Consider the following 27,997-nt stretch of genomic DNA (forward strand, 5'->3'; position numbering starts at 1 on the left):
GAATGTCAGAAATTTCAAGGTCCAATCCCTTACAAAACATAATAACCTTACAAAGCATAAAACTGAGTTCTACATAAGTGAAATAACTTGTCTAAGGTTGAATAGTGAATTTGAGGCAGAGCCAAATTGCACACTTAGGTTTTTTGCCTCTAAGTACATATCCCTGTATTTAGATACCACACTGCCATCTTTCTGTTGTAGGAACAACTCTATATATACTAATTCAAGACTAGTATGAAGAGTGGAAAAGTAAATCAGTCAAGATAAGAAAGATGATATGAATGAGCAGAGTAACTGGACCACTGTAACCAGGAAAGAAAAATGTCATGAAATTAGTGATGGGAAAAGGAAGTAGTGAGGATAGAAAAGAAGAGCAGGACAATCTCCAATCCCAGCCGGACAGGGCCTTCCTAGCTTCCTTTACATTACTATGGGTTGAAAGCATCTGGGGTTACATCACCTTTCATTCTGTGATTCTGCAATTACTGTGTAGAGTGGTAAGAGTACCTGACTAAAGGACCATTCGTCATAGCAAGAGCTGCAAGGTACCCTAAGGGAGAGTTAGGAAGCAGCACATACTACTACCAGAACCTGGACCACCATTCCTCAGATTCTGACGGAGGTAACTCTGACCTTGAAACCAAGAGCCTTGAGAATAACAATGCTTCTAGCCTAGTTTTTGTGGAGATGCAGTTTGCTCCTGCAAGTAACATAGCCACAGCCAGAAAGGCTATGAAGACCCAGAAAGGAAATGACTCAGTATCATCAGAAACTGATATGATTTTATCAGTAGAAGTAAAATTAAAGAAGGGGCATTGCCACTGGCTTTGTTGCTGCACATTAATATCCATAGGACTTCTCCATCTGATTGGTAGCTAAAATTTTCATGTGACTTGTTTCCCCCATTAGAATGGGAACTCCTTGAGAGTAGGATATACCTTACTTCTGTTTGTTTAACACAGTGCTTTGCACACTATGCAAATGTTATACATTTTCCACTCTTTCAAATTGCAGAGGGGATCCTGTTTCAGGTGTAAGTTGGATCCAATGACCTCTATGGTTCATTCCAACTCTGAATTTCTATGTCAGTATGACCTCAGTCACATCATTTGTCATCCCTGGGTCTCATCTTCCTCCTCTATAAAATAAAGAAGGATAAGTATAGACTAGATAATCTCTAAGATTCCCCTCTCTGGATGAAGTACTTGAGCTGGGCCTTAAAGGGTGGATAGAATTTCAATAGGTAAGAAGGACTTTCTTGGCGCAGATAAAACATGCAATGATGGGGAAGGGCTCTAGTCTAGGAGTAAGAAGTTCAGGCTTCCAGTCCTGCTATTGATTATGCCATCTTTTCAGTTCCTGTGATCCTATAACTATGGCTTTGAGCTCTTCTCCACAAATTTGCTCATACTAATTTCCTCTCTTGGAATACCCTCCTTCCTTCCTTTCTGTCTGTCTATAGTGTCCTACCTATTCTTCATGACCCAACTCAAGTCCCCCATCCTATGTGGAGTCTCCCCTGATTATTGTAGTCCATAGGAAACTTCTGCTCCTCTAACTTTTCTACCACCTTAGTATCCCTTCTTTGGCCACTGTTTAATACTACTTATATATTTGTATACTACTTGCAAATTATTCTTGTATTGTCTTATAGTGTAATTTCCCCCTGAGAGACAGTGTAGTGTATGTAATAGCTACAGTGTTGGACCTGGTATCAAGGGACCTGGGTTCAAATATCACCTCACTATGATCACAAGTAAGTCACTTAATTTCAGTTGAGTGTCTCAATTTCCTCTTCCATAAAGTAGAGATAATTATATTTGTACTACCTATCTCATAGTTTTGTTGCAAGGAGAGTACTTAGCAAATCTTAAAGTTTAATAGCTTAAAACTGAACTTAAATTTTTGGCACACCCTGTACAAGTTTGTGTTACTGAATTATCATTTAAGTTGGGTGATTTAAAGAACATCACATGTATATGTCTGTTAATAAAGAAAGCATTCTGGCTTAGTGAACTGAGTTGAGCTTGGAACCAGGAACTTCTAGTATCTCAACGTAGCTCTAACATTTACTAGCTCTGTGATCTTGGCAAGTCACTTAACCTTTTTCCATCTCAGGCAATGCCCCATAACTTAATCTATTACATTAAAGAATTCCTATACATGAATTTCTTGTGTTTTGTCTTTTATATATGTCTAGCTTTTGTTTTTGTATCCTCAGCACCAAGCAATAATTATTATTGCTATTAATAAATAATAGTATATATTATTAGTAAATAATATTAGTAATATGCATTTGTTATTAATAATAAACATTATTAAATAAGATGGTAATGAATATTAAATGTTATTGATTATAAATATTAAATATGTTATTAATCTTTCATTAAATACTGTTGATGATATATTTATCATGTATTTAAGATGTTTCTTAAATGTGATCATATTATTTAATAATAAAAATAATAAAACCACTACTACTATTACTACAATTACTGCTAGCTAACTAGTTAGCTAGCATTTCTATAATGTTTAAGATTTACAAAGTGCTTTATAAGTATTTTCTCCTTTGATCCTCACAACAACCCTAGGAGGTATCTTGCTATTATATGCCCATTTTACAGATAAGGAAATTGAGGCAGATAGTAGTTAAGTGATTTGCCCAGCATCACATAGGTAATAAGTGTCTCAGGTTGGATGTGCTTGATAAATGTGTATTGACTGATCTACATGTAGATGTAGTGTAATTCATGGAAAGGGTACTGGCTTTGGAATGAGAGAATTGCATTTGAATCCTGCCTCTGATGTTTACTATGTGACCTTGGGTAAGTCATTTTACCTCTCTGGACTTCATTGTCCTCATTTGTAAAATTGGAAAGAGTTGAACTAGGTGATCATTAAGGTCCCTTCCAGTTCCAAGTTTATAGTTGTATCATTCTATGTCTTTCCCTGATCCTGAGTTTTATTAGGGAAATAACTGTGGTATCTCTCCTTATAAACCCAGAGTGCCTAGCCAGACAGGGTTTTGCCCTGCATACTTACTCTGATATTTTTGTATATACTAAAGAATTTAAGTTCCTTGCAAACAGAGATTATTTCATTAGTTATCTTTGTATCCTCAAGCTTTTAGCACACAGTAGGCATTTAATAAATACTTGTTGATTTTCATTATCTCTAGCCAGCAGGCATTCCCTACCATGAGTGCATATTACAACCTATACAAGCTTTCTTATCTTATACAAGTCTCTTCCACATCTTCCCATAAATCCTCCCTAAGATTATCCCTCCAACATGCTGGAAGCCTTCCTCAGGTTATTTAAATATTTTATGGATATCAGTACAGTATCAATGCTGTTCATTACTCAATCTTGCCTAGAGATTCTAATAGAATGCACAGGAATAGAAATAGGACCCAGAGCTGTAATTTCACTATGTATAGGAAACTCCTTCCCCTCACTTTTCCCATCCTACTCTCTGCTCCCCCCCACCCCCACCACCACTACCACCACTCCCCTTCCCCTACATTGCATTCTAACTTGAGATAGTTGCTGGTACTTATCAGCTAGGTGATACCTGGCAGCTAAGTGAGGAAATTCTTTCCATCAATAAAGGAAGGTAATTTCTCTGCAATTTAGTCAGAAAGTTGCATAAGCACTGAGATTTTAAATGACTTTTCCAGAATTATATAGCCAGCAAATGTCCAAGGGGGCATTTAAATTCAGCTCTTCCTTGTGCTGAATCTTGCCCTCCAGGAACAAGGCCATGCTGTCACTCAAAAGGCATATATTAGGAATCATAGTAATATCTAGAATTCACCCTTTGCTTTAAGGTTTGTAATGTGCTTTGAATGGTATGTCTCATTTGAATCTCACAACTACCAAGCTGAAGGTATTATTATCCCAGTTGTTCAGAGGAGGAAGCTGAGGCTCAGAGAGATGAAGATTACTTGCCCATGGTCACATAGCTAGTAGGTATCTGGACTTGGTCGTTATGATGTCTCTCACTCCAAAGGAAGATGTGGGAGTAAGCTTGGGCTGATGTAATAGAGAGAGAGGAAAGACTGGTTGTGTTCTTTATTGGGTAGAAGAAGATCTTAAACCTTAATTCTCCTTTCTCTACTCCTCCTACGGTCCCCAGGAGATGGTGGTATATGCTGATGGATAGGCATTTCTCCATAGCTACCATTCCAGCCGGTAAGCAAAGGCTGCCCCACCCCATCTGTGATATAATGGTGACCCCTGGTGTAAGATGGAAGAAATTCTAACTACCTTATATCAAACGCTAAACTCTGCAAAGGGATAATTTACACACTTGAAAGATTATGTGAAGTCATTGAATAAAATCCAGAAGAGCCTAGCTTGATAAATTTGGGATGTAGCAATCTCTTGTTATGTGAGGAACAGGGAATGGATCTATGATTTCCTTGGCATAGATGGGGAAATGCCTTCTACCAGTGCAGGTCAATATCTTCAATGCAACTTATAGTCTTAGAAGGTTGCCTAGGTCATTGAGAGTGATTGGTCCAGGGTCACACAGATGTCTGTGTCAGAGGTAGGACCTAAACTCGACTCTTCCTGGCATCATGACCAGCTCTCTGCCCCCACGTGAGAGGTAATTGTTCAAAAGTTCCCTGAACTAAGTTGTCCAGACATACACAATCGCAGAAATTCAGAGGTTGTCTAAACCAGCTTATGCCTGGTTCAGAATTTCCAGAAATGTCAAACACACCACACAGAGGCCAAAGGACTCCAAGAACCAGATTTAAACATAATTAGGAAATATTTACCAAAATATATAAAAATAAAATAGAATATAAATCATGTTAACATATGGGTTTTCTAAGTCAATATGCCTTTTGTAGGGATTCTTATATGTGTGTGTGTAGTTACACACACACACACATATAGTTTAATAACCTTCTTTGTATTGGAGTTTAATTCCATTTTTCTACAATATCGCTACAATACAGAATGACCAACTACTACTTGCGTGCTTCTGGGGATAGGGAACTTACTATTTCATGAATTAATCCATTCTACTTTAGGAATAATCAACACATTTTTTCCTTGTATTAATTTGAAACTTGCTTCTTTACAAATTTGTACCATTTCCATCTTCTTCTGATGCCATGAGGGCCACCAGAACAAATTTTATCTCTTTTCAATGAAAATACCTTCCTGACTCTCCTAAGAGAGTCTCTCTTCTGCAAGCTAAATATACCCAGTTTCTTCATTCTCCATTTGGCATGATCCCCAGTACTCTCTCTAGATTTATCAATTTCCTCTGAATGTGCTGATCAATATTCTTCATAAAATGTAGGGTCCATAATTGAGTGCTGTACTCCAGATATGTCCTGACTTAGGCAGACTACTTGTGATTTCTCTAAACCTAGATACACATGGAGATATTTATTCATCCATTTATCCAATAGACATTTCCCAAGAACCTAATAGGTGCCAAACTCTATGATACTGCATAGACAGTCATGGGGAAAAGTCCCTGCTCTCAAGCAGCTGATAGTCATGGAACTCTAAAAGGAGCGTAGTAATTACCTGGTCCAGTACCTTCATATTAGACACAGACCCTCAAGTCAGGCAATAATTTGTGAATTACCCACCAGCATATCTTGAGTTAATAGTGGGATTGGATTGAGAACCAAGTGGAACTTTTGGTTCTGTGCTTTTTTCACTGACCTACATGCTCATATTTCTCAGGGCTTGTCAGTAGTAAAGGTGGTCTCTCTTTCCACTGGCCAAAACACACACACACACACACACACACACACACACACACACACACACACACAAACACACACACACACCACCCCAGGCTAGTTCTGAAGCACTGATGATAGCAGAAGCCTTGAGAATAAATGAACTCAGACTACAAAGCCAGATTATTCAATACATTCCCTAGACCTAAAGGCTTTTGCATAATATCACAGATTTTTAGCTAAAAAAACTTCAGTTATTATGTGGTCCAAGCCCATAATTATTTAGACAAGGTAACTGAGTCTTACAGAGGTTGAACTGGTGTCTTATTCAGTCTTTGGTACGTTACTCACTTACTAGATCATTATTCTTTTTCCCCTTCCTTAACTATGTACCCTGCTGCTGGGTCATCTTTTCCTGTAACTACAAACTCTTTCTTAGTGATCTCACCATCTTCAATAAGTTCAATTATCATTTCTATGTAGATGACTCCCAGATCTGGATATCCATTTTCAGTCTCCTTCTGGAGTTTCAGTTCCACATCAATTGACCAATTAAGCATTTACAACTGGACATCTCATGAGCAGCTTAACTTCAACTGTCTAAAATAGAACTCATTTTGTCCCTTTTTCCAATCTCAAACCTCTCCCAAATCTTCCTATTTCTGTTGAGTATAAGACAATCCTTCTAGTCACTCAAGTTCTCAAATCCTTACTCTTCCTTGACATATATATCTAATCAATTAGATATTCAGTCTATCTTTCCATCTTATCACATATTACTTTCCTTTATCTACTTTTTGATTCACCAAACTGTCTTCTAACTATTCCTTATTCATGACATCCTACTGTCCTTCTCCTTGTCAGGAAATCACTCCCTCCTCACCTCTGCCTTTTAGAATTCCTAGCTTTCTTCTTAAGTGCCAACTCCTACAGGAGAATAGGAAGTTTTTTCCCTAATCTTTCCCAATCTTCCAACTGCTGGTACCTTCTCAGAAAATGATTTTTTTTCTTTTTTTAGGTTTTTGCAAGGCAAATGGGGTTTAAAGTGGCTTTCCCAAGGCCACACAGCTAGCTAATTATTGAGTATCTGAAGCCGGATTTGAACTCTGGTCCTTCTGACTCCAGGGCTGGTGCTCTATCCACTGCACGACCTAGCTGCCCCCAGAAAATGATTTTGTTTTGACTTTGTATATTACTCATATACTGTTTGCTTTGATAAAATTTAACTTTGTTGAGACTAGAAACTTTCTGAACTTTGTATCTGATATGGTCTCCCATGATATCTTTGTATCTGATATAGTCTCCCACCATGCACCTTCTAGGTAGAAGATGCCTAGAAAATATTTGTTAATTGATTGGTTGAACTTGCAAGGAGTGGCTAGGTGGTGCAGTGGATAGTGCACCAACCCTGGAGTCAGAAGGACCCGAGTTCAAATCCGGCCTGAGACACTTAATAATTACCTATCTGTGTGGCCTTGGGCAAACCACTTAACCTCACTGCCTTGCAAAGGCCTAAAAAACAAAACAAACTTGCAGTCCATTTAAACTTGAATTGATTCTAGAACAGGAGGCTAATCCATACTCATACTTTCTCAGAAGACAGTGGGGATGTTGTTGTTCAGTTGTAGCTGACTCTCTTCTCTTTTGGAGTTTTCTTTTCTTTTCTTTTCTTTTTTTTTTTTTTTTTTTTTGCAAGGTAAATGGGGTTAAGTGGCTTGCCCAAGGCCACACTGCTAGGTAATTATTAAGTGTTTGAGACCGGATTTGAACTCAGATACTCCTGACTCCAGGGCCGGTGCTCTATCCACTGCACCACCTAGCTGCCCCTGGAGTTTTCTTGGTAAAGATAATGTGCTATTTCCTTCTCCAGTTCATTTACAGATGAGGAAAGTGAGGTAAACAAGATTAAGTGACTTGTCAAGGATCACACACAAATCTGAGGTCAGATTTTTTTTTTTAGTTTTTTGCAAGGCAATGGGGTTAAGCGGCTTGCCCAAGGCCACACTGCTAGGTAATTATTAAGTGTTTGAGATCAGATTTGAACCCAGGTACTCCCGACTCCAGGGCCGGTGCTTTATCCACTGCGCCACCTAGCTGCCTCAGAGGTCAAATTTGAACTCAAGTAGATGAGTCTTTCTAATTCCAGACACTCCATATATTGAGTCACAAGTTGGGATAATTAAGATTAAACTAATACAATGCCATGCTCTAAATCCCAACTTCTTTTTTAATTACTTATTTGTTATTTGATCAAAGTTTCTTATTTTCAGTTTAAGGATAACTACTTTCACTACCTACCTCACATGTTCCCTAAACCTCAAAATCCCTTCTGAGGCATTTATTATCCTTTTCTATTAAGAAAATAGAAAATAATAATTTACTCCTATAAAATGATTGATAAAGAATTTTCATTATAATAATCTTTTTTAGATTAGTACTGGAATTATTCCTATATTATAGATGAGGAAACTGAGACTTAGGGAAAGACAATGACTTTCCTAAAGTCACATGCTTGTGTCAGAATTAATATCATAATTGATTTCTCCTGATTTCAAAATTTGCAGTATTTCTACTATACCAAATTGCTTTTCTAGGAACCAAGGAAGTTACTTCATCTTTAGAGTCCTGGTGCTTAATTTCAAGCAAGGTGGTTTTAAGGAGGAGATACCCAGAATTTGTCACCTAAAGGTTTCAGAGTCTTAACCTGCTAATTTAAGTCAGAGACACAGAGCAACAAACTGGCCAAGAAACTGAGTCTTGGGGAATGTCAGTATTTAAGGGAAAGGACAAAGGAGAGTCAAGGAAGGAAGCAGAAAAGGAGAACATTTAGAGAGCAACGTCACAGAAAGGAGGACTGAGAAAAGGCAGCTGAGGAAAATTAGAGAGAGCCATTTCAGTCAGTGGTCCAGAAACCAGTTCTCTCTTGTTTTTGTTGTTATTCAGCTGTTTCTGTCAGGTCTGACTCTTCATGACCATATTTGAGGTTTTTCTTGGCAAAGATGAGTGATTTGCTATTTCTTCCCCAGCTCATTATACAGATGAGGAAACAGAGGGAAACAGGATTAAGTGACCTGCCCAGGGTCAAATAGTTGGTAAGCGTCTGAGGCCACATTTGAACTCAGAAACTTGAAATTTCCTTAGTATTCCATCTTCTATGCCACCTAGCTGCTCTACACATCCTACTCGATTCAAAGATTGTACCTCTCTAACTAGACTGCAATTTCCTAAAAGGCCTTGAGGGCACATGATTTATTCTCCCTTTTGTTCCCCATGTCAGGGTTTGGAAACGACATAAGTTTAATAAGTATATCGCTTGTTCAGAGCTGTCAGTTTAATAAAAACTATTCTCCCCCATAATTAGTTTGAAGTCAACTTTGTTAGAGCAATTTGTGCTTCTTACCACCAGGTGTCTCCATAACATCAGTTAAATGTCTTACTCTAAAGCAGTGATTACCAAACTTCGTGGAGCCAGCTCCTTTTTTTTAATTAAAAGGGGGGAAAATTGTACCCCTACTTACACCTTTTCAAAAAAATATACTTTTTTATTTAGCCTATATTTTATTCAAATGAATTTTAAGAATTTATTATATTTTTAACAAAAATATTAAGTGTATAGTAAAAATAATGTAACAAATACTTGATAAAAATCCTATATATTTTTCAAATTTATAATATAATAATCATAATATCGTTAATATAGTGGGTGGGTTCTTTCTAGAGGCAAAATTTCTCAAGACATAGTGCTACTTTTTCACTATTGAAATGGATACCCCTGCTTTTGCAACAGCTACAGAAGAAACCCTGATTCACACAAAAAAAAATGTGTTAAGGGTAACTAAATTTAAATCACTTTGTTTGATAAACCACAGAATTCTTTCTTTGACGAGTCAGTCATAACAATTTTAGGTTCTAAAGCTTGTTTCAATGTGCTGTCACAAGTTCTTTTCTTAATGTAAATAGTATTTTATTTTTTCCAATCACATGTTAAAACAATTTTCAACATTTATTTTTTATAAGATTTTGTGCACCATGCTTTTCTCTCTCCCTCTCTCCCTTTGTCCTTTCTCCCCTCCTTACCTCCTCCAATCTTTCCTTTCCCAAGAGGACAAGCAATTTGTTATACGTTTTACAAATACGCACGTGCGCGCGCACATGCACGCACACACACACACACACACACACACACACAAACAGACACATCACTTAGTTGGCTTAACAGCACATGTTGCACAAGTATCCTTTACATCACATAAGGTGCTAGTGGGCATTTATGTCACATCTGCTGCCTGCATTTCTGGGTGCCAGAAGTGGCTGTGTAGCCTTGATGGCAGGAGTTCATTTGGTCTTTGAAATGTGGGCAGTCATCTATGTCATGGTGGAGGATGTAGAAAAACATTCTGAGCAAACAGATCATTGAAGAGGACCTGTGACATGCTTGTGGCTGATAAAGCAAAGCCAGTACAGTTGGATGAAGAGAGTCACTTACTGAAGATGTCTCTCAAATTTCATACTGAGTATGGGTTTCAAATACCTATTTTAAAGTTAGAATTTAATAAAGGCTTTCAGAGTGCAATGGATGCATATGGACATAAAAAATGGATGCCAATCTAAGACAAGAACTTGATTATTCAGTAGCTAGCATGCATTCATATCCACCAGAACCTGGTGTGGCTTTGACTGCAGATACTAAAATTTAAAGCATGCCAAGTGAATTTGCTGTACAGTCTTTAGCTCCTTCACAATTAAAGATAGACACAAGTACTTCAGCTAATGTAGCATTTATGGGCATGCTCAGCTTCCTGAACATTCATAGCCACCTGGATTGGCTATGGTTCTAATGGAAGCTCATGGCACCAAGAATGCTACAATGATGCTCATAAAGACCCCTACAATATGTAAACCACAATGGCATTAGCCATGGAAACTATAGTCATCAGTAGACATCTAGGCTGGTCCAATGCATTGCAGTAGAACCTGGGAATCAGAGGTTTGTTACTGTTTCTGCTGATAGGATTATAAAGATCTGGGTCATGACTAATAGCAAAATGAAGTTATTGTGTGTGACTTGGGCAAGTCACTTATCCCCATTGCCTTAAATTTTTTTTTAATGAAGTTACCATTACCAGAACATATTAGTACTGTACAAGGAATCCATACTTCTCCTGTGGAGAAGATAAACAGGTAACGTGTTGGGATCTGGAATACAATAAAGTTGCTAGATATTATCTCCACATCTAAGTGCTGGGCATAGTTTAAATTTGTACCCAAGAATTGATGTGCTTCTAACTTATATTCTACTGATATGGGATGGTGAAGACCAAAGTCAGTGTATAGACAAATGCAGTTGCTGCTGTAAAGGGAACTGCAGAATCGCCATCATAACAAGAAGTCACAACATGGCCCTACAATTATGGGACTTATTGGCAAGAAAAATACGAATCATGCTAATGAATGTCAAAAATCCAGGAGGTGGTTTTGTTTGCATGATGATACACATTTTCACCAGGTTCTTTAGATAATATTAAGCAGTGGACATTCCTGATGGAAACTTAATTCAAAACCTTTCTGGTCACAATGCTATTATTAATATACTTTCTGTGATTTTGGATAGACGGCTTGTATCTGGAGGGGATAATAGAGTGGCTATAATCTCCAAAGAGTCCATGCAGTCATGCAGCCTGGATCTGTGCACAATTTATCAGGAATGCTTGTGTGTATTTTTGACCAGTTTTACTCACTGCAGGAACTGATAAAAACCATTAAAGTATGTAGAGAAGATGATTCAGAGATAGAAGAGACTCATCCAGTTATCCAGAAGAGGCAGTGTGCAAATTGCGTTATTTTGGCTTTTATAAATGCATTCACTCACACTGTGCCGTATCCAAGACTATAAAGCAGAAACTATCCAGCAGAAGCCATTACTGCTTTATCATATTTTGCAGTAAATTCCCTTTTTAAAGAAAAGATGGCGTAAGTTCAACTTTTATCATTTGCCTATGCAAATTGTTCCACTTTCTTTCAAATTTAGAAATATCTAGGTTTCGAAAGTAAGATAATTCTTTTTTTGTACTGGCCAAATTTAATAAGGAAGACTTCATTTTTTTCTATTTTATTTGCACTTTGATCCCTGTGCAGGGAGTCCGGGCCCTTCCTGCTGAGTAGGACTGGAGGATGGGGTTGGGAGGCTGGGAGCACGCGTCTGGAAGGCGGCGAACACGGGTCGCGGCCAGGGAGGGCAGGGGGCCGCAGCCCAGGGAGGGCAGGGGGCCGCAGCCCAGGGCGCATTCCGCCCTGCGGGGCTGGGTGGCGCAGGAGGTCCAGGGCCTGAGTGCAAGTCCGGCCTCAGACACTTCATAGTGACCTCGCTGGGTGGCCTTGGGCTAGCACTTAACCCCGCTGCCTGGCAAGAACCAAACGCTGTGTCCTCGTGCCCCTTTTGCAGGCGAGGAGCCCCGGGCGGCAGAGGCGGCCTCTCGGGGAGGCCGCGGGGCTGCTCTCTCGGAGCCGGCTCTGGGCCAGTCCCGGGGCGGCGCCGTGGCGGGGGCGGCCTGGCCCCTGCTGGCGGGGCGCGCTCCCGGCCCTGGGCTCGGCCCCGCACGCGGGCGCGCTCCCGGCCCTGGGCTCGGCCCCGCACGCGGGCGCGCTCCCGGCCCCGCACGCGGGCGCGCCGCCTCCCCCGCAGGGCTGCCCGCGGAGCGCCTGACGGAAAAGCCCCGGGCGCTGCGGGCGGCGGCGCGGGCGGCCCGTCCCCGCCCGGGGCCTCGGCGTCGCCCCGCCCCGGCCCCGGCGCCGGCCCCGGCGCGGCGGTGGGAGGGGCGGGCGGAGCCCGGGCGGGGCGGCGCCGGCCCGGGGCGAAGGGAGATGCGCGGAGCGCAGGCGAACGCGGACGCCAGGCCCGGCCCGGCCGCGGGTCCTGGGCCCTGACGCCGAGCGGGAGAGGAGAGGGGAGGGCAGGGCGAGGCGCGGAGGCTTCCGGCGGCGCGGCCATGGCGGCGTGTGCAGGTATCCGCTCCCGGCCGGAGCGGGGCGGGGAGGGGTGGGAGCCCCGGGGCGGCCCGCACAGCCGCGTCTTCCCCCGGCGCCTTCTGCGGGGCCGCGGGCCGCCCGGAGGGAGGAGGGGTCGGGGGCCGGGGAAAGCCCTCTTCCGGCGCAAGCGCACAACCCGAGGGGCGCCGCGCCCCGCCGCCTCCGGCCTCCCCTTGGGCGCAGGCGCAGACCGTCCCTCCCTCCCTCCCCTCGGCGGCCCGGCGGCCCGGGTCGGGGCCGGGGGCCGGGCCGTGTCCGCCGGGCCGAGAGGCGGGGGCCCCCGAGAGCCCGCGTGCCCGGTGGAGCCGGAGCCCCCGCGTCGGGGCGCCCCCCGGAGCCTCGGGCCGGGGTGCTGGGGGAGGGGCGCCCCCCGCCATTGTCTAACCCTGCGGGAGGCGCCCCGCGCCCGGGCCGGGCCCTCCCCGGGGGAGAGGCTGTGAGCGTCCTGCCGGGGGCCCGGGGCCGCCGCCTCCATCCACCTCACAAAGAAAGGGGCTGCGGGCAGGGGGCGCCCGGCCCGGGGCCCAGACGGACAGACAGCCGGCCGGCCCGGCAGGGCCCTCGCCACACACAGCAGCATCAGACAGAAACCGTACAACGGGAAAGAGCTGGCGAGAGGGAGGAAATGCCCCAAACGCAGGAGTTTTGGGTAAAGTTGGGCTTAGAACCAAAATCTGCTGACCCTTAGCCCGGGCCCCTGTTGCCGCATCCGAGGCCGCAGCGCCGCGGAGCAGCCCCGTGAGTGAGGGGAGGCAGGGCCAGGCCTTGGGGACCCCGCGGGACGCCCGGGGCCCCTCAAGAGCTGGGGCACGCTGTTGAGCTGTCCCGTGAAGGGGATCTATTGATCAACTGATTACTGAGTTATTGATTGCTTCTTAGAACACAACAATATTCCATGAATGTTTCTGAAAAGATATTCGTATTCTAGGTCAGAGGTGTCAGTTATGCGGCTGTGCAACATTCCTGAGTTTGACCCAGATTAAAAAGATTTTAACAAAATAAATAAAAATGTAGATCATGTTAACATGTGATTTTTGAAGTTAGTCTGCAGTGTCAGGGATCCTTATGTATGGTTTAGTGGGTCTCTTTCTATGAGTTTGACACTGCTTCTTAACCCGGCTTTACCTACTCCCCATCCTTACTGAGTAATCATCGATACCACCTGGATCATGAAACTAACAAAATAGTTTCATGCTTTGTCTATCTCTTGGTTATGAGGGCATCTAGGAAGTTGAGTGGGATAGTTCATTCATACCACTTTTCAAAATAAGTTACTTTATTTTTAAAGGAGATAGCTGCAAAATCTGGAATATTAGCTGAAATTGCAGATAGAGATGTGAAAGCATGGCCATGGATGAAGAGACTCAAAGGGAACAGTTTTTTAGCACTTTTTTGTTTTTCTTACTAGACCTTTATATTTTCCCCCTATAAAGGTAGTAAAGGCAGAATCTAGGACATGATTCAGTCTCAGTCCCAAGAAACATCTACTTTTGTTTCTGTTAATAAAATTCCTATTTTATCTGTTTGCAGAGGTCTATGAAGTGTTTGAAAGCATTTCTATGTAGACTCACTTGATGTTGCTCAACCAAGTCCATTCCCTTACTTCAGCAATGTCAGAGATTGTGTCAGAAAGGCTTTTAGTCATCTGGTCCTTCATCACAGCTAACATCTCAGTTTCTCAGTTTCTTTGGAAAACTTAGCTGTGGCTCTGGTTACCAAGTTTAAAAAAACACAAGGGACGGTTTTCTCACATCCTTAAAATACCTTTTAAAGACAAATCTTAACTTGATCTTGTTCTTCAAGCATACTCTGAATTTCAGAGGATTCCTAATCTATGATGTCACACAAGACTAGTAGCACACAGTTACTAGAGAATCTCTGTAGAGAAAAAGGCAAAAAGATCAATTAAAATACAACATTGTTGCAAGTGGAAATTTCCTTTCTCCTGTAAAGTTGCTATCATTAATTGGAATTGTGCCTACCAGCCAAAATGATTAATTGGGAAATAAATGCTGAGCAAATAACTTGCTTGAAAACAACTTAATCCTATCACAGTCCCATTTCAGAAAGTTTTTGTTGTCACTTGCTCCATTAAATAACTCTTCACCCAACCCTTCCACATGCTACCATATAAGCAAGAAAAAAAGATGTTAGTCCATGTCAATGGGATACCATCCAGGAGAGAAGACACATGCCCTTACATATACAGGTAGTGCCTTGCATGTATTAGGTGTCCAGTATTAGGTGTCTCACTTGGAGAAAGGGTGGTCATTGAATTAACCATAGGTTACTGTATTTAATAATATTTCTAAATACAAAGACTATGACTACTTTGTGAGATTTAGTTAAGAGGTTTCAAATTCCCCCCAGGAATCTGTGCTTGGCCCTGGACTGTTTAAAATTTTTGTCAATGCTACTAAAGGTAAGATAAAGCTTAGCAGATAACAGCAAACTGGGAGTGACACTAATACAATAAGCTAATACAAGAGCATTGAAATGAATCTAATAAGATGAAAAATCAACTTCAGAAGTATAAGATGAGGCATGCTTTGAAAAAAAAAGCTAGGGCTTTTAGTAGGCTTCAAGCTTCATGAATAAATGTTGAAATGTGGCAGCAAAACAACAAAATCTAATGTAGTCTTGGGCTTCACTGAAAGACATAATAAAAATAGCTAGGTGATAATCATACCTCAATTTATTCTGCCTTTATCAGATCTCATCTGAAGCACTATGTTCAATCTGGGAATACTGAAGAAGATATTGATAACCTGGAAAATATCCCAAGGGAGGCTCTTAGGATGGGCCTTCATTAGGTAGTCATACAAGTTTTGGTATGCTCACAATTCTTAAGAGAACAGTGAAGAAACCTCCAAAGTTTTTGAACATCAAAGTCTAAATCTGCAAAGGTAGTTGGGTTTTAGATAAAGCTACTACTTGGATGAGTAGTCTTTAAGACATAACATTCTGGTTCATTTGTCTAAAAGACTTTTCCAATATTTTAAGAGCTCCCTGTTTGCCTGCTTCTTACTTGCTCACCCTCTGTTACAAGGATCTTTAAGTGTAACTTGGAAATTAGACTGTTATAGAATGTTAGAGCTGAAGGACTGGAAACTATTTTCCAGTTTACTCAATTTACACTTGAAGAAATTGAGAAACCAGAAGATTTAAATTATCACTTCAGGATCACAAAGCTGGAAGCTGACTCATATCATTCTTTTGTCTTTTCCTTCTAGAAAAGTAGATTCAGCAGAATTCTTTGAGGTTCATCTGTCAGGAACAAGGGAAAATAATATAATAAATTATAAACTACTTTTGGAAATTTGACATGAGAGATTTACAAACATTACAGTCACCATATTAGATCCTTAAAGTGGTGGGTGGGGATCTTTGTACTCAAGAATAGTAGCTTCCGTTATGACTAAGGGATATGAATTTGTTAAAAAAAAAAAAGGCACATCCTTTGACCCCACCTATGTCTTTGGCAGGTGAACAAATACCTAGTAAAGGTGTGTAAACCTAGGGACAGATCTTAAGTCTTAAGAGGGTTCTGAATGTTGTGCTTTATTGGTTATCTGAATAAATGAAAAGGTGGAGTTCAGAAATAGGAAGTATTGATGTAATTGTTCTTGGTACAATTGGATCTAGAGAAGTTGTTTCAAAGAGCAACCAGCAGTTTGGTCCTCTTGAACTTTTAAAGGCAAGTAACTCATTCAGGAAATTGGTGCTTAAGATAAAACAATATTCTGTACAATCAGCTCATTTAGTTCCCCAAAAGAAGGGTCACTTGGATCATAGGATCTTAGATTTAGAGCTAAAGGAGCTAAAGAGATTATCTAACCCAACTCTTACATTTTATAGACTAGACTGGGAGTATTCAATAGTTTTATAGTTTTACAAAGTAAAGATTATCAGATTGCCTTCTGTGAGGGGGATGAGGGTGGGGAAAAATTGTAAATTAAAAACCTTACCAAAAACTACTATTGTATATAATTGGAAAACAACATTAATCAAAATATAGTTTTATAGTTTTAGTAAGTCTCCTATCTCCAAGTCCAGCATTCTTTGCAGAATACCATAAGATGTACTTAATGAACAGTATTTCCAGTCAATTAAGAAGTAGGACTAAATAGCTCGGAGGATTCTTCCATTTCTGAGATTCTGTGTCTTATCTATATGTGATTTGAAGGTAAGGAGGACCTTCTTAGCTTGTAGAATGAGAAAAATTCTGGTAAGATGGTGGGAGGTGAGGCTTAAAGCCTTGCATATAGCAATAATAGGAAAGGAGAAAGAATAAGGTCATGGTGGCAGAAGTGAGAATCATTTATGTGAGTTGTTGAGCAGACCTACTTGACTGGGGTGGAGTTTGTGTACTTGCCTTCTTTACTCTAAAATCTTGAGTAAATTAACTTTGTTTAATTACTTAGCTGGCATCTGTAAGAACAGGACTTTTGGAGACTGAAGCAAAGATAGGAATGTGCTGAAACTCTGAAGTCAAGGCCGGCCTGTATTTTATTGGTTTTGCTATGGGTTGTGATAGGAGTCTATTTTCTAGTACTTAATTCTTTAACCCTTTTAAATCCCATTCAAACTGCATTTTTGGATCCCTCTGGCTTTTAACTCAGAATGTTGTACTTCTGCCCAGATCATATGACTTTCTTTACTCCACCCTGTCTGGTTGTTGAGTTTTCAGAAAGCATTGGTTTACTTTTCACTTTACTCTGCCAATTCCATGGCTGACCTAGTCTTTTGGCAAAGAAACAGTGTTTTCTTCACTCCTGCACTACACATGGTGGTCGTCACCAGCTCATAGAAGAGCACAGGATGAGATTCTGTAGCACTTTTATCCAGCTGTAGGGCTTAAATAGCATTTAGATAACCTACAGTGCTTCTTCCATGAAAATTGTCACCCAGGTATAGAAATGACTTGGTGCCAACAGCTAGCGGAACCTATCATATTATCTGCAGTTTTAAAGCCATTTTGTTTTTCTAACTGGTGTCCATGCTCCTGGAAATAACCCACTATCAACCTGCCTATAAAATTGTGCTCTCTTTTCTGGAAGTAGGTGCAAGTGATTAGCTTATCTTTGAAACAGAGGAGACTGGAGATTTTCCAGAGATATTGATAAGTTTATTATGGTATAACACTGATCGATCCCAAAAGGCAGGTGTATCACAATATCTGAATTCCTAGGAAATTTTGTAAATCACACCATGTTATAAAAGCAAGTGTGTTAGGTTTTTCTACATTTGCCACTATTCAAAAAAAGGCAAGATTGAGCCCAGGATCAGTGTCTTATAGGCCCAAATTCTGCTCTTCACTAAGCGCCCAACAACCTTGTGTAAGTCTTAGTGCCTCCATTTGTAAAATAAGGAGGATAAAGCTCGGAGGCATGAAGTAAGACTTGGCCAGAGTTGCCCAACTCAGACCCACATGTTGTGATTCCTCAGAATCTTTAGACTGTCTGAGATGCATCAAGACTTCTCCAGAAGGGTTAGTGCTAGTCAGCCTTCCACACAGATACCTAAAAGTGGAAAACTTTTCTTGGTGGTGGGGAGAGGCTATCTCCAGGGGTAGCCAGCAGCAGAATTAACCAAGAATAACGTTCTAAAGATTCTCTATGCATGCAGCAATTATTTATAGCATAGGATCAGAGATTTAGAAATGAATGGGGACCTTGTTCAGCATCCTCCTTCTCTTACAGGCACAGAAAGTAGCAGAGCCAAGTTTTGAACTCAGGTCTCCCAACTCCAAATCCATAGAGTGGCCACTTCCGTAACTCCCATTCCTCCCTGAGCCCTGGGAGAGTCAAGATCCTGAGAGGACAAAAGCACCATGTACAGAGTCACAGGGATGCTTTCTCTTAGAATTCAGGGGGACCCATCCATCTCATTATTAATAATAATTAGAATTCCATATCACTTTAAGGTTTGTAAAACACCTCCTTCATGACAACCCTCTAGAAAATGAAACTCAAAGTGAGTCTTGCCTGTGGTTGGGTAACCAGACCTGAGAGTTTAGTTCAGGTACCACATTGCCAATTTAACATTCACCTTACTGTCCAAGTGGTGTCAAACCTCAAAAAGTAGGGGTCACTGTACTATATGTAAGAATCCCTATGGGCTACATATTGACTTAGGAAAAATATAGATATTAATATATCTATATTTTATTGTATTTTTATTTTGTTAAATATTTACATTTTAATTTTGTTTGGGCCATGATGTTGTGGGCCCACATGTGTGATACCTCTGTACTACACCATACTGAGGTAGCTAGGTAGCAAAGTGAATAATAGAGTGCTAGACTAGAAGTCAAAAAGTCTCATTCAAATCTGACCTGAATGCTTACTAGCTGTGTGACCCTAGGGAAGTCACTTAATCATGTTTACCTCAGTTTCCTCATCCAGAGCCAGAGAAGAAAATGGCAAACCACTCTAGAATCTTTAGGGTTACAAAGAGTTGGTGAATATAACTGAACGGCAACAGATTTATATTGAGAAGAGCATCCAGGGTGCTTGTCTTCTCTAAGCATCTGTTTTATTTCCCTTTTGAACTTTAGAGTAAGTAAAACTTCATTAGTGTCCTGTGAAATGTTTAGCAGTCATTGTTCCAAAGGGCAGAGACTGGATCCTTTGATGTTACAAAGCTCAGGCATAGCTGAGTCAGTCACAAGGTGCTTCCCCATTGGCCCAAATGAATGAAAGCACCACTTTCATCAGGTTATTTTGGCTTGTGAAAGTTTAGTTAGTGTCTTCTGAGTGACTACACCTAGCACTTTGTGCTAGTGTGAATTGGTGGCAAAGGTTGCCTGGGTAGTGGGGCAAGACACAGATCTCTAGATACTAGGTGAAATGTGGTTTCCACCTCTAGAAATAAAATCAGTAAGCTGATGTCACTACCCACTAGTAACTAAGCACTATGTCCTCAAGCAGAATATGGGGATATTTATATGATAAACAGTAACTATCTTTGAGAATAAATGAAAGAAAAGGATCGTTTATATTTTTGACAGGTATTGTGTCAAGAAAGAATACATAAATTGCTGGTGTATCCTTAGCAACCTGGGTTACAGGAGTATAGGAAGCTTGGGTCAGTCTGTTTGCCGCCTTTTACTTGAACAGTAGATATCAAAAGGAAATAAGCCAGTTGTTTAGAAGGACATCAGATGCTGGGTGAAGAGAGCAGAACCAGGAGAACATTGTACACTTTAACGGCAGCATTGTGAAATGATCAAGTATAATGGACTCAGCTTCTCTCAACAGTTCAGTGATCAAAGACAACCCTAAAAGACTTGGGATGGAAAATGCTATCCATATCCAGAGGAAAAACTATGGATCTGAATGCAGAGCAAAGCATACTATGTTCATTTTTTAAACTTCTTTTATGTTTTTTTCTTTCACAACATGACTTAAATGGAAATATGTTAAACATGGTTGTACATGTATAACCTGTATCAGATTGTTCACTGTTATGGGGGGGAGGGGCGGTAATAGAAAAGTATGGAACTCAAAAACTTGCAAAAAGATGAATTTTAAAAACTATTTTTGCATATTGAAATTGGAAAAAATAAAATATTTTAAAAAAGAGGCAGCATGAGGTAATGTAGCAGTATCACACAGCCCAAACCAGATAAAAATGTGATTAACAAAATATAATTATATTATTATTATTATAATCTACAATTAATCTGTCCCTGACAAACAGGACAGACTGGTGATTATTTCATTTTCTGTTATGTTTATGTTCAAGATTATCCATTACTGGAACCCAGGCCCTGGGCCTAACTGACCCTTTTTGATCTTCTTGAAATTATAGAAGCAGATAACATCCAGAGAAGTTGGTGCTAAAGATAAGCTACAAGTTGCCTTGTAACTGATGAGGACTCAACTCACTAAAGCAAAAGCTTGTTTTGACTTTCCTGTTCATTGTCTCTATTTGCTATCTAGTTTTTCTGTGACAACTTTTAAAGGAATTAGCCAGTATTGACAAATGTAGAATGTGCTTAAGAGTTTCAGGATATACTATAAATTCAAATAATGATTCCATTTGCCTTCCTGAAATCTTGTCAGTGTAGAAAAAATATTTATAAGAACACCTTTTCTGTAATTTGTGATGGATTTTAATGGGATTTGGTCCTTGAGTAAAATAAGTACAATTGCATTAATTGAGGTTTTTACTTCAGAGAAGTACAAGTAAATACTTTTGTTGTTCATAGTGTTGAACTAATTGTCCTCCCCCATAAGCATATTTTTTTTTTCTGTTCTTTTAAGTTCTATCTTCAGAATACAAGACAGCTTGGTGCTCCTTGACACATTGGAGAAGCCGTTGAAAATTGAGTGGAAACGAAATCAAAGAAGCAGATAGAGTTCACTTGCTGTTGTGGGCCTCGTGCCTCTCCTCCCCTGCCCAACAGAGACCATGTACTGCCTTCAGTGGTTACTGCCTGTCCTGCTCATCCCAAAGCCCCTCAACCCAGCTCTCTGGTTCAGTCACTCGATGTTCATGGGCTTCTATCTTCTGAGCTTCCTCTTGGAGCGGAAGCCTTGCACGATCTGTGCCTTGGTCTTCCTAGCAGCCTTGTTTCTTATCTGTTACAGCTGTTGGGGGAACTGTTTCTTATATCACTGCACTGGCTCCCACCTCCCTGAATCAGCCCACGATCCCAGGATAGTGGGGACTTAGGATCTTCACGTGACTGCTAATTGATTGGCTTTAAAGATGAGAATCCATGGGTAACGGATGTTCAATATAAGATTAATCACAGGCTTCCTGCACATCTGTGTAGACTAGATTAGTACATTCCTGATTGGGCATCCTTTACCCTTGACACTTCACTTCCAGTTTTTTATGATGTGAACAACAGCACCCCCTGGTGCTTTTGGTTTGAAGCCCAGCAGTGGTCAGTGGTTGTTGCTGCTTTTCTTCCCTGCCTTCATTCCTACACCTCACTGACTGGATGATCATCCTCTCATCTCAGATCCAGTCGGGGGACCCGACCCAACACGACCAGCCTCACTCTGCTGATCCAGGGATCTCCACAATGTAACAGCAGAATTATCGTCTTGTTTTCTTAGCAAAGTGAACTTTGTCTGAAGTTTCCTTCTTTCCAACTTCTCAATTGACCGTAGGGGCCAATTGAGTCATTGTCAAAACAGGTCTCATAACTGCAGAAACCCCAGCTCTTCACTGAAGCCACTGGCATCTGGGAGCTCTAACTTCCTGCTCTGTAGGCTAGAATGAAATGTGTTTTGGCATTTCAATCATCAAACTCTCCTGTTTCTTTTTATGAAAGAAACGATAACACTCTTGCAATAGTTCCTTTTCCCCCTGCAGTGCCACATCCCTCCCCAATTTCTAGTTTACAAGGTTCTCATTTATTAGAGGCAGTACTACCTGATCTTTATCCCAATTGATTTCCTCATGAGAGGAGAACCTGTGTTGGAGAGTAGTAGACCTGTGCTTTCAGAGTGGTGATGAGCAATCAGTGATTTTGGTTGGGGGATTAACTTGTTTTTATTAGCTGGGAAGAATATTGTGCGTCTGAATTGGGAATTTATCACTAGCACACATGATTTCTGTATAATGGTGGAGATTATTGAAGGATGCAAGTTCTGGAACACACCAACTTGAACAGAACCTCAGGAGAGGTGAGAAGTTCCAAACTGGGACCCCTAAGTCTTTTTAAAGATTCCATAGTACAAAGAAATAACCAGGAAGAAGACTTTGTTTTTCTTAGTATACTTCCAGTCTGATTCACTCACTCATCTTCTCTTGGATTACCTGAGGAGTGAGAGGTGACCTGGGCAGAGAACTGAACTTGGTGCTTGTCACCTGGAGAATTGGACCTAACAGCAACATTTTTGAAATTTAAGGGCTGCTGGTTAAAACAATTGTTTTATTTTTGATTGGCTCAATTGCACAGTTGTTTAAGATGTTTAATAAAAGCTTTATAAACTTTGGTCTGTCAACTTCTCACAGTACCCATGATTTTTATTATGGCTTTTAATGGGGATAGCAGAGAGGAATCATGTGTGGGATCGGAATGCAACCCACTTAAGAATTTATGTGGAGAAGAGGGGAGGCAGAAGAGGCCCAAAGAAGTGATTTGTCTAAGGTCACATTCCTTGTTAGTAACAGTACTTAGAGTAGAACCCAGGTCTCTTCCCATTTGTTGCTGTTTGCCTACCATTTTGTCACAGCTGGGCTTCCTTTATTTCTGAACTCAAGACTTTATAGGTTTTCACTAGGAATTCTTCTCTGGGCACTTTGTCTTTCAAAGCTAATAAACTTTTTTCAGGATGTTCTAAGAGATTAGTCTTTTGTTCGAATTCTAGCAGCCCCCACCAGGGGGCACCACAGGACAGAGGAGAGGAGAACATCTGTGCTAACAAAAATAAAATTATAGTTCTGGAGGGGCCATTGAGTAGCAACAGCTAGTCCAGGAAACTGGAAGTTAAATGACCTTTCTAAGGTCATAGTGACCTTTTAACCAGGTCTCTGACTAGTACCAGTGCTTCCCTATATGAGGTATGGGATATATCCCTATGAGATATCTGCATTTTAAAGAGGAAACTGGAGAAACAAAGGAATGAAGTTTACTTCATTGATATTAAAATGCTTTTTTCACAAGGGTTCCTCAACTCAGGCTTTGGTTATGATGGCCTTGCTGTCAAGAATCAGTGGCTTAGTATGAGTGCTGTGCATTCAGTGCATAGTGCATAAAAGCCTTTCAAATTGGTTGAAGGCTCAATCCCAGTCCTGTTTGAGCATCCGTTATAGGCTTCCCCATTCTTTGCTTTTTTGGGAAGAGAAATGGGAAATCAGAAACAACAAAAAGCAAAGGTCATAGGAACAAGGAGATATGAAAACTTGGAATGGGAAGAAGGAAAAAGAAACGGGCATCAGGAAGGCCTGGAGAGGGAGCTTATCCCCCCCAACAGAGGATCAGCTAGACATTCTTTTTGACTGTCATTGAAATCTTCCAGGGACCCCTTACATCACCCTCCCTTCCCCACCCCTTCTATTATAAACCTGCTGGCAGCCAGAGCTGAAAAGGAGGAAAGAGGGCACCAGACTCATCATCCTTCAGCCTAAGAGCTCCACACTATCACAGAGAAGACCTGGCCCAGCAGCTTTACCACTTTACAATTTAGTTTGCCACAGGACAAACCAGAAGACAACTCAGCACTTCCTTGAAAAACTCAGGAGTTTGAGGTGAGTTGTGACTGAGTCTTAAAACCAGATGTCAATGAACTCACAGATAATGTGTGTACACAAAAGTAGTGTGGATACCTGAGCTCAGTACCCACATACTTTTAAGCACAGTAACCTGTAGTATATTTAAGGATCTGTGATTTCATCGGCATATCATCCTCTTAACTGATACAGATCCCTGGGCACAAGAATGTCTTCACAAGATGCTGTAGCCACCTTGGAGGTGCTTTGAACCTAATTAGGCCAGTCCTCAGATAACAATCAGAGTCTTATTCCAAGACTTCAGCTTGGTGGGGCCTGCAAAAGCTTTGAACTGGTAAAGCTCAGGGTCTTCACAGTGAGGCATCAGAGGGAGGCAACACGCAAAAATACACTGTCTTGCACCACTGAGGTCTGTTTGTGTTTAATCAGACAAAATGCAAAGTATATTTACAAACCACCTTTTTGCAATTCTCAAAACAACCCTCCCTCCCCACCCCCCCACCAAGGCTGAAAGCTATACACAGTCAAACCAGGGTGAGGGTGAGAGACCCAAAGGCCTCTGCATAGTCGTCTGAAATTTACAAAACACTGTTTTTAAAAAAATGACAGCTTCAGAACCTTTTGTAGCAAGGGACTGAGTTCTTCAGGACAGGAATGCTAAAGAGCATCCAGACAGTGACAGCAATTGGTATGGTACAGTTTCATTAGGTAACAAATTGTCTCTTTATTGGGGGGGGGGGTGGAAGAAGGGGAGGTTGAAGAATGTAAATGGTGAAAGCCTCAGAACTGGCTGGAGCATCCAGGAAGGCCACAGCCAATGGCCTTCCTTATGGGCAAGGCCTGGTTGGCACAGGAAATCCCAGCCACCTCCTCCTGGGGCTCCCTGAACCTGAGCCTGCATTCTCAGCTGATTGGTGCGGAGATTGGAGAGATTAGCCCCAGACACTGGGCAAGTGATCCCTAGGGTGCCTGTGGTCATTATTGCTATACTACTGAGAGGTGAGAGGGATGACTCACTGGGCCTACCATTGAGGAATGTGGAATCAAAAGAAGGGAATGTACTATGTTCCCCAAAGGATTTTTTACATGTTAAATATGGACACACAGCTACACACATGCACACACACACACACACACACACACACACACACACACTTGCCAACCTTGCCCCAACTTTTGAGGACCTCTTGAAAAATTTAAGTTTCTGAGGAAATGCTGCTGCTTCCATTCCATTACCACCAGCATTAAAACCCTGTCAGGTCTGTGTCTGGAAAGACATACTTGATGGGAATATGAGAGATAAGGGGTGGAGGTGGAAGGTGGAGGGACAGGAATGAAGATAACCTAGCCAAAAAATGGCAGGGAGCCTTCAGGCTCTGAAAATGCCTAGCCCCTATCAGATTGTGTCCTGATCCAGGGAAGACTTTGAGGCTGGGTTTCCTTATCTTTGACAGCTGGCCCTGTTACCAGATTTTAGATTCCTTTGGCCAGGCCCCACCACTTTTCTTCTGTCTCAAGACTTGGAGCAGCAGGTCTTAGTTCTGTTGGCACATCTAAATTATTTTAAAGGTAGCAAGTTTCCTGTGATTAGAGATTTCCAAGCAGAGGCTGGATAATCCCATCAGGGATATTGATAGGGGGTTGGGTTGTATCACTTCTAAGGTCACTTCCAATTCTGAGGCTATATAAAATAAAAGCTTCTCCCCCCACCAAAAAAAAAAAAACAACCCACCAAATCCTCTCCACTTCCTCCAATTTCTCTGTGGCATGGTTTTCCCTTCTCAACCATCACATATATGCTCATTTGGTGCTAAGAATGATCTTATGTGTACCAACTTGGAGAGTGAGGATGGAGCTTTTGTTACTGGGCTTTGTTCCCATCTCTAAGGGGACAAGACCATCAGGTTCTCAACTTTAGAAAGACTATAAGCTGTCACTCTCACCCTGTTGTGGTATTTCATGTTTCTCAGGTCCTACCCTCTACTACTACTAATTTACTGTGTGATCTGGAAAAAGTTCTTTTCCATCTTTTGGGCCTCAGTTTCATCTCCTGTAAAATGGAGTCAAGGTCATTAGATCAGAGGATCTAGTTCTGACATTTTGTGGCTTTGTATTGTATTTAGAGTCAAGTCATCTGGTCAGAATTGGAAAAAAAAGAAAAGGAAGAAAATTCTGATGGACTTAGATCAGTAACTACTGCTGACTAGTTTCTAGCTTTTTTCCTGCCTCTGTGACAAAACTAAGACTTTTCTGACTCTTCCCCCACTCTGTCTCCTTCCCCAACTTATTTTTTAAGATGGGGAAAGAAGTAGTAGAAAGTATGGAAGGAGTCATATAAGAATTCCATGCCAGCCTTTAATGTTGGAGTTCAGTGCTCAGTGGCATCCCATTTATAGCCCTGGAGATACTGCCCTGATTTAGAAGTAGAAAAGGAAGATTAGAAACAGCCCCCTTTAAAATCTGCAGCTCCAAAGAATCAGGACCAGCTGCTGATCTATGAAGAGGTGAAGAGTGAAATTATGATGGAATGAGTCCTCCAAGATCCCTTAGAACCCTGTAAGATTAGTCCCTCGTGTGAAAAAAAAAGGTAATACAAAGGAGACTGATTTCTTGAAGGTATTTCAAGCATAATGGCTAGACTTCTTACTCCCATAGATTGGCAGGGAAGATATATGATGTTTAGGATGAGAGACAAATGAGCCCTAAATCCCTGAAGGACCCTCAGGGTAGAGGTGGCTCTTCAACTTGGAAAAGGGGATCTTTGGACAGCTTGTGAGCTAGAAGCTGGGAATAAATAAATCAGGAAGAGGAGTTGGGGGGAGAGGGTTTGATAGGTACAAGGCCTAAACAATGAGCAGAAGTTTGCTGATTACAGCCAAGACCACATTAAATGGGAGGGATCTCAGAGAAAGCACCTACCAGGAATGTTGAACCAGTTTTTAGGGGAAAGGGAGAGTCCTCAACATGAGGTCCCAGAAAATGTCAACAAGATATTTTCATCATGTTTTCTAATGGACAAGTCCTACAGTCTTAACTGTTAAAGGAAGGAGACTAGACCGGACAGAGACTGGAAGACTGATATCTGCAACCTGATTTGCACTGAGCCAGATGTGGGCCTTTCTTTCTGGGCTGGCTCCAGGTCTTTGGGCTGAGCTAGATGTGGCTCAGAAAGGCTGAGGCTATTCCCAGTTTTGTGAGCAGTAAAAGCTCCGATTTATCCCTTATCCACTGAAGAAATGCCCCAAGCTCTTTTTCCCATTAGAACCTGTTGGCTGGACTGGCTGGTTAACACCAGCAACACAGCAGTTTAGCTCAGGAAAGGGATCATAGTTTTTTGGGGGAAGGGAGTGAGTAACAGGGGACAGCTAGGGAAGGGAAAGGGGTCTTCAGTGCCCATGTTGATCTTTGATGCTGAGCCGTCAGCCTGAAAGATCTGCCACTCCAAGAATCTGTTCCCTCCATCCTCCCAATGAGCAGAGGGAGGTGAGGGGCTGAACGCCCATGGTGGAGAAGACCTGAGGCTCAGGTAGTCAGCCCTCTAGCTCCATCACTGGCAGCCCGAGGACCACCACCCCACTGCTGCGCACCTCAAGGACTAAATCATCATCATGTTGGCAGGGAGGGGGTGACCAAGTCCCTTTGGCCAGGCAAGGGAGGAAGAAGTGGCCCACTGCTCAAGCTCTGGGAAGAGCCCACCATAGCTACAGCACCATGGTCTCAGCTGGTTAGGCCTCTGGCCCAGCAAGCCCTCAGGGCAATCCTGAGGAACAAGAGGAAGTCTTTGGCACCAGGGCCTCGACCCAGCTCTATAGGTTCTCCCCAGGCTGATACTGGGGCTCTGTGGATGTGAAGTAGTCCTCCAGGAATGCTTGCAGGTATTCGAAGGTGGGCCGTTCTTCAGGGTCCTTTCTCCAGCACTGACACATGAGGTCATGCAGAGATTCAGGGCATTCTGGTGGGCAGGGCATCCGGTATCCTCGCTCAACCTGGTCCAGCACCTCTCGGTTCACCATCCCTGTGGGCAAGGGTGAGAAGAGGAAGACTGAAGGAGAGAGGGAGGCT

At 41.9% G+C, this 27,997-nt stretch overlaps 2 protein-coding genes and 1 pseudogene across 20 annotated transcripts in view; 2 read left to right on the forward strand and 1 right to left on the reverse strand.

Moving 5' to 3' along the window:
- The first annotated feature begins 10,085 nt into the window (after nucleotides 1–10,085).
- On the forward strand, nucleotides 10,086–11,606 carry LOC141498770 (pleiotropic regulator 1-like; annotated as a pseudogene).
- Nucleotides 11,607–12,534: 928 nt separating this feature from the next.
- BLCAP (BLCAP apoptosis inducing factor) lies at nucleotides 12,535–22,712 on the forward strand. Of its 2 annotated transcripts, none has more exons than XM_074211938.1 (2): nucleotides 12,535–12,715; nucleotides 21,010–22,712. In XM_074211938.1, exon 2 carries the CDS (start codon nucleotides 21,158–21,160, stop codon nucleotides 21,419–21,421), a length of 264 nt encoding a protein of 87 aa, XP_074068039.1. In that variant the 5' UTR covers nucleotides 12,535–12,715; nucleotides 21,010–21,157; the 3' UTR covers nucleotides 21,422–22,712. The 2 variants fall into 2 exon arrangements, with proteins under 2 accessions (XP_074068039.1, XP_074068040.1); XM_074211939.1 differs by lacking the exon at nucleotides 12,535–12,715 and adding an exon at nucleotides 13,027–13,388.
- A 1,610-nt stretch (nucleotides 22,713–24,322) lies between these two features.
- Nucleotides 24,323–27,997, reverse strand: part of SRC (SRC proto-oncogene, non-receptor tyrosine kinase) — a 109,771-nt gene continuing 106,096 nt past the window's right edge. For all 18 annotated transcript variants that reach the window (XM_074211937.1, XM_074211936.1, XM_074211935.1 and 15 more), the window contains one exon: nucleotides 24,323–27,950. In XM_074211937.1, coding sequence (XP_074068038.1) covers nucleotides 27,742–27,950 — 209 coding nt within the window. In that variant the 3' untranslated portion in view covers nucleotides 24,323–27,741. The remainder of the gene's footprint in view (nucleotides 27,951–27,997) is intronic.

Source organism: Macrotis lagotis, chromosome 1 (genome assembly GCF_037893015.1).
Source record: "Macrotis lagotis isolate mMagLag1 chromosome 1, bilby.v1.9.chrom.fasta, whole genome shotgun sequence".
Classification (NCBI taxonomy): Eukaryota; Metazoa; Chordata; class Mammalia; order Peramelemorphia; family Peramelidae; genus Macrotis; species Macrotis lagotis.

What these genes read in the sequence shown, in the direction of transcription:
- BLCAP (XM_074211938.1), top strand. Translation starts at nt 21,158, where the DNA reads ATGTACTGCCTTCAGTGGTTACTGCCTGTCCTGCTCATCCCAAAGCCC.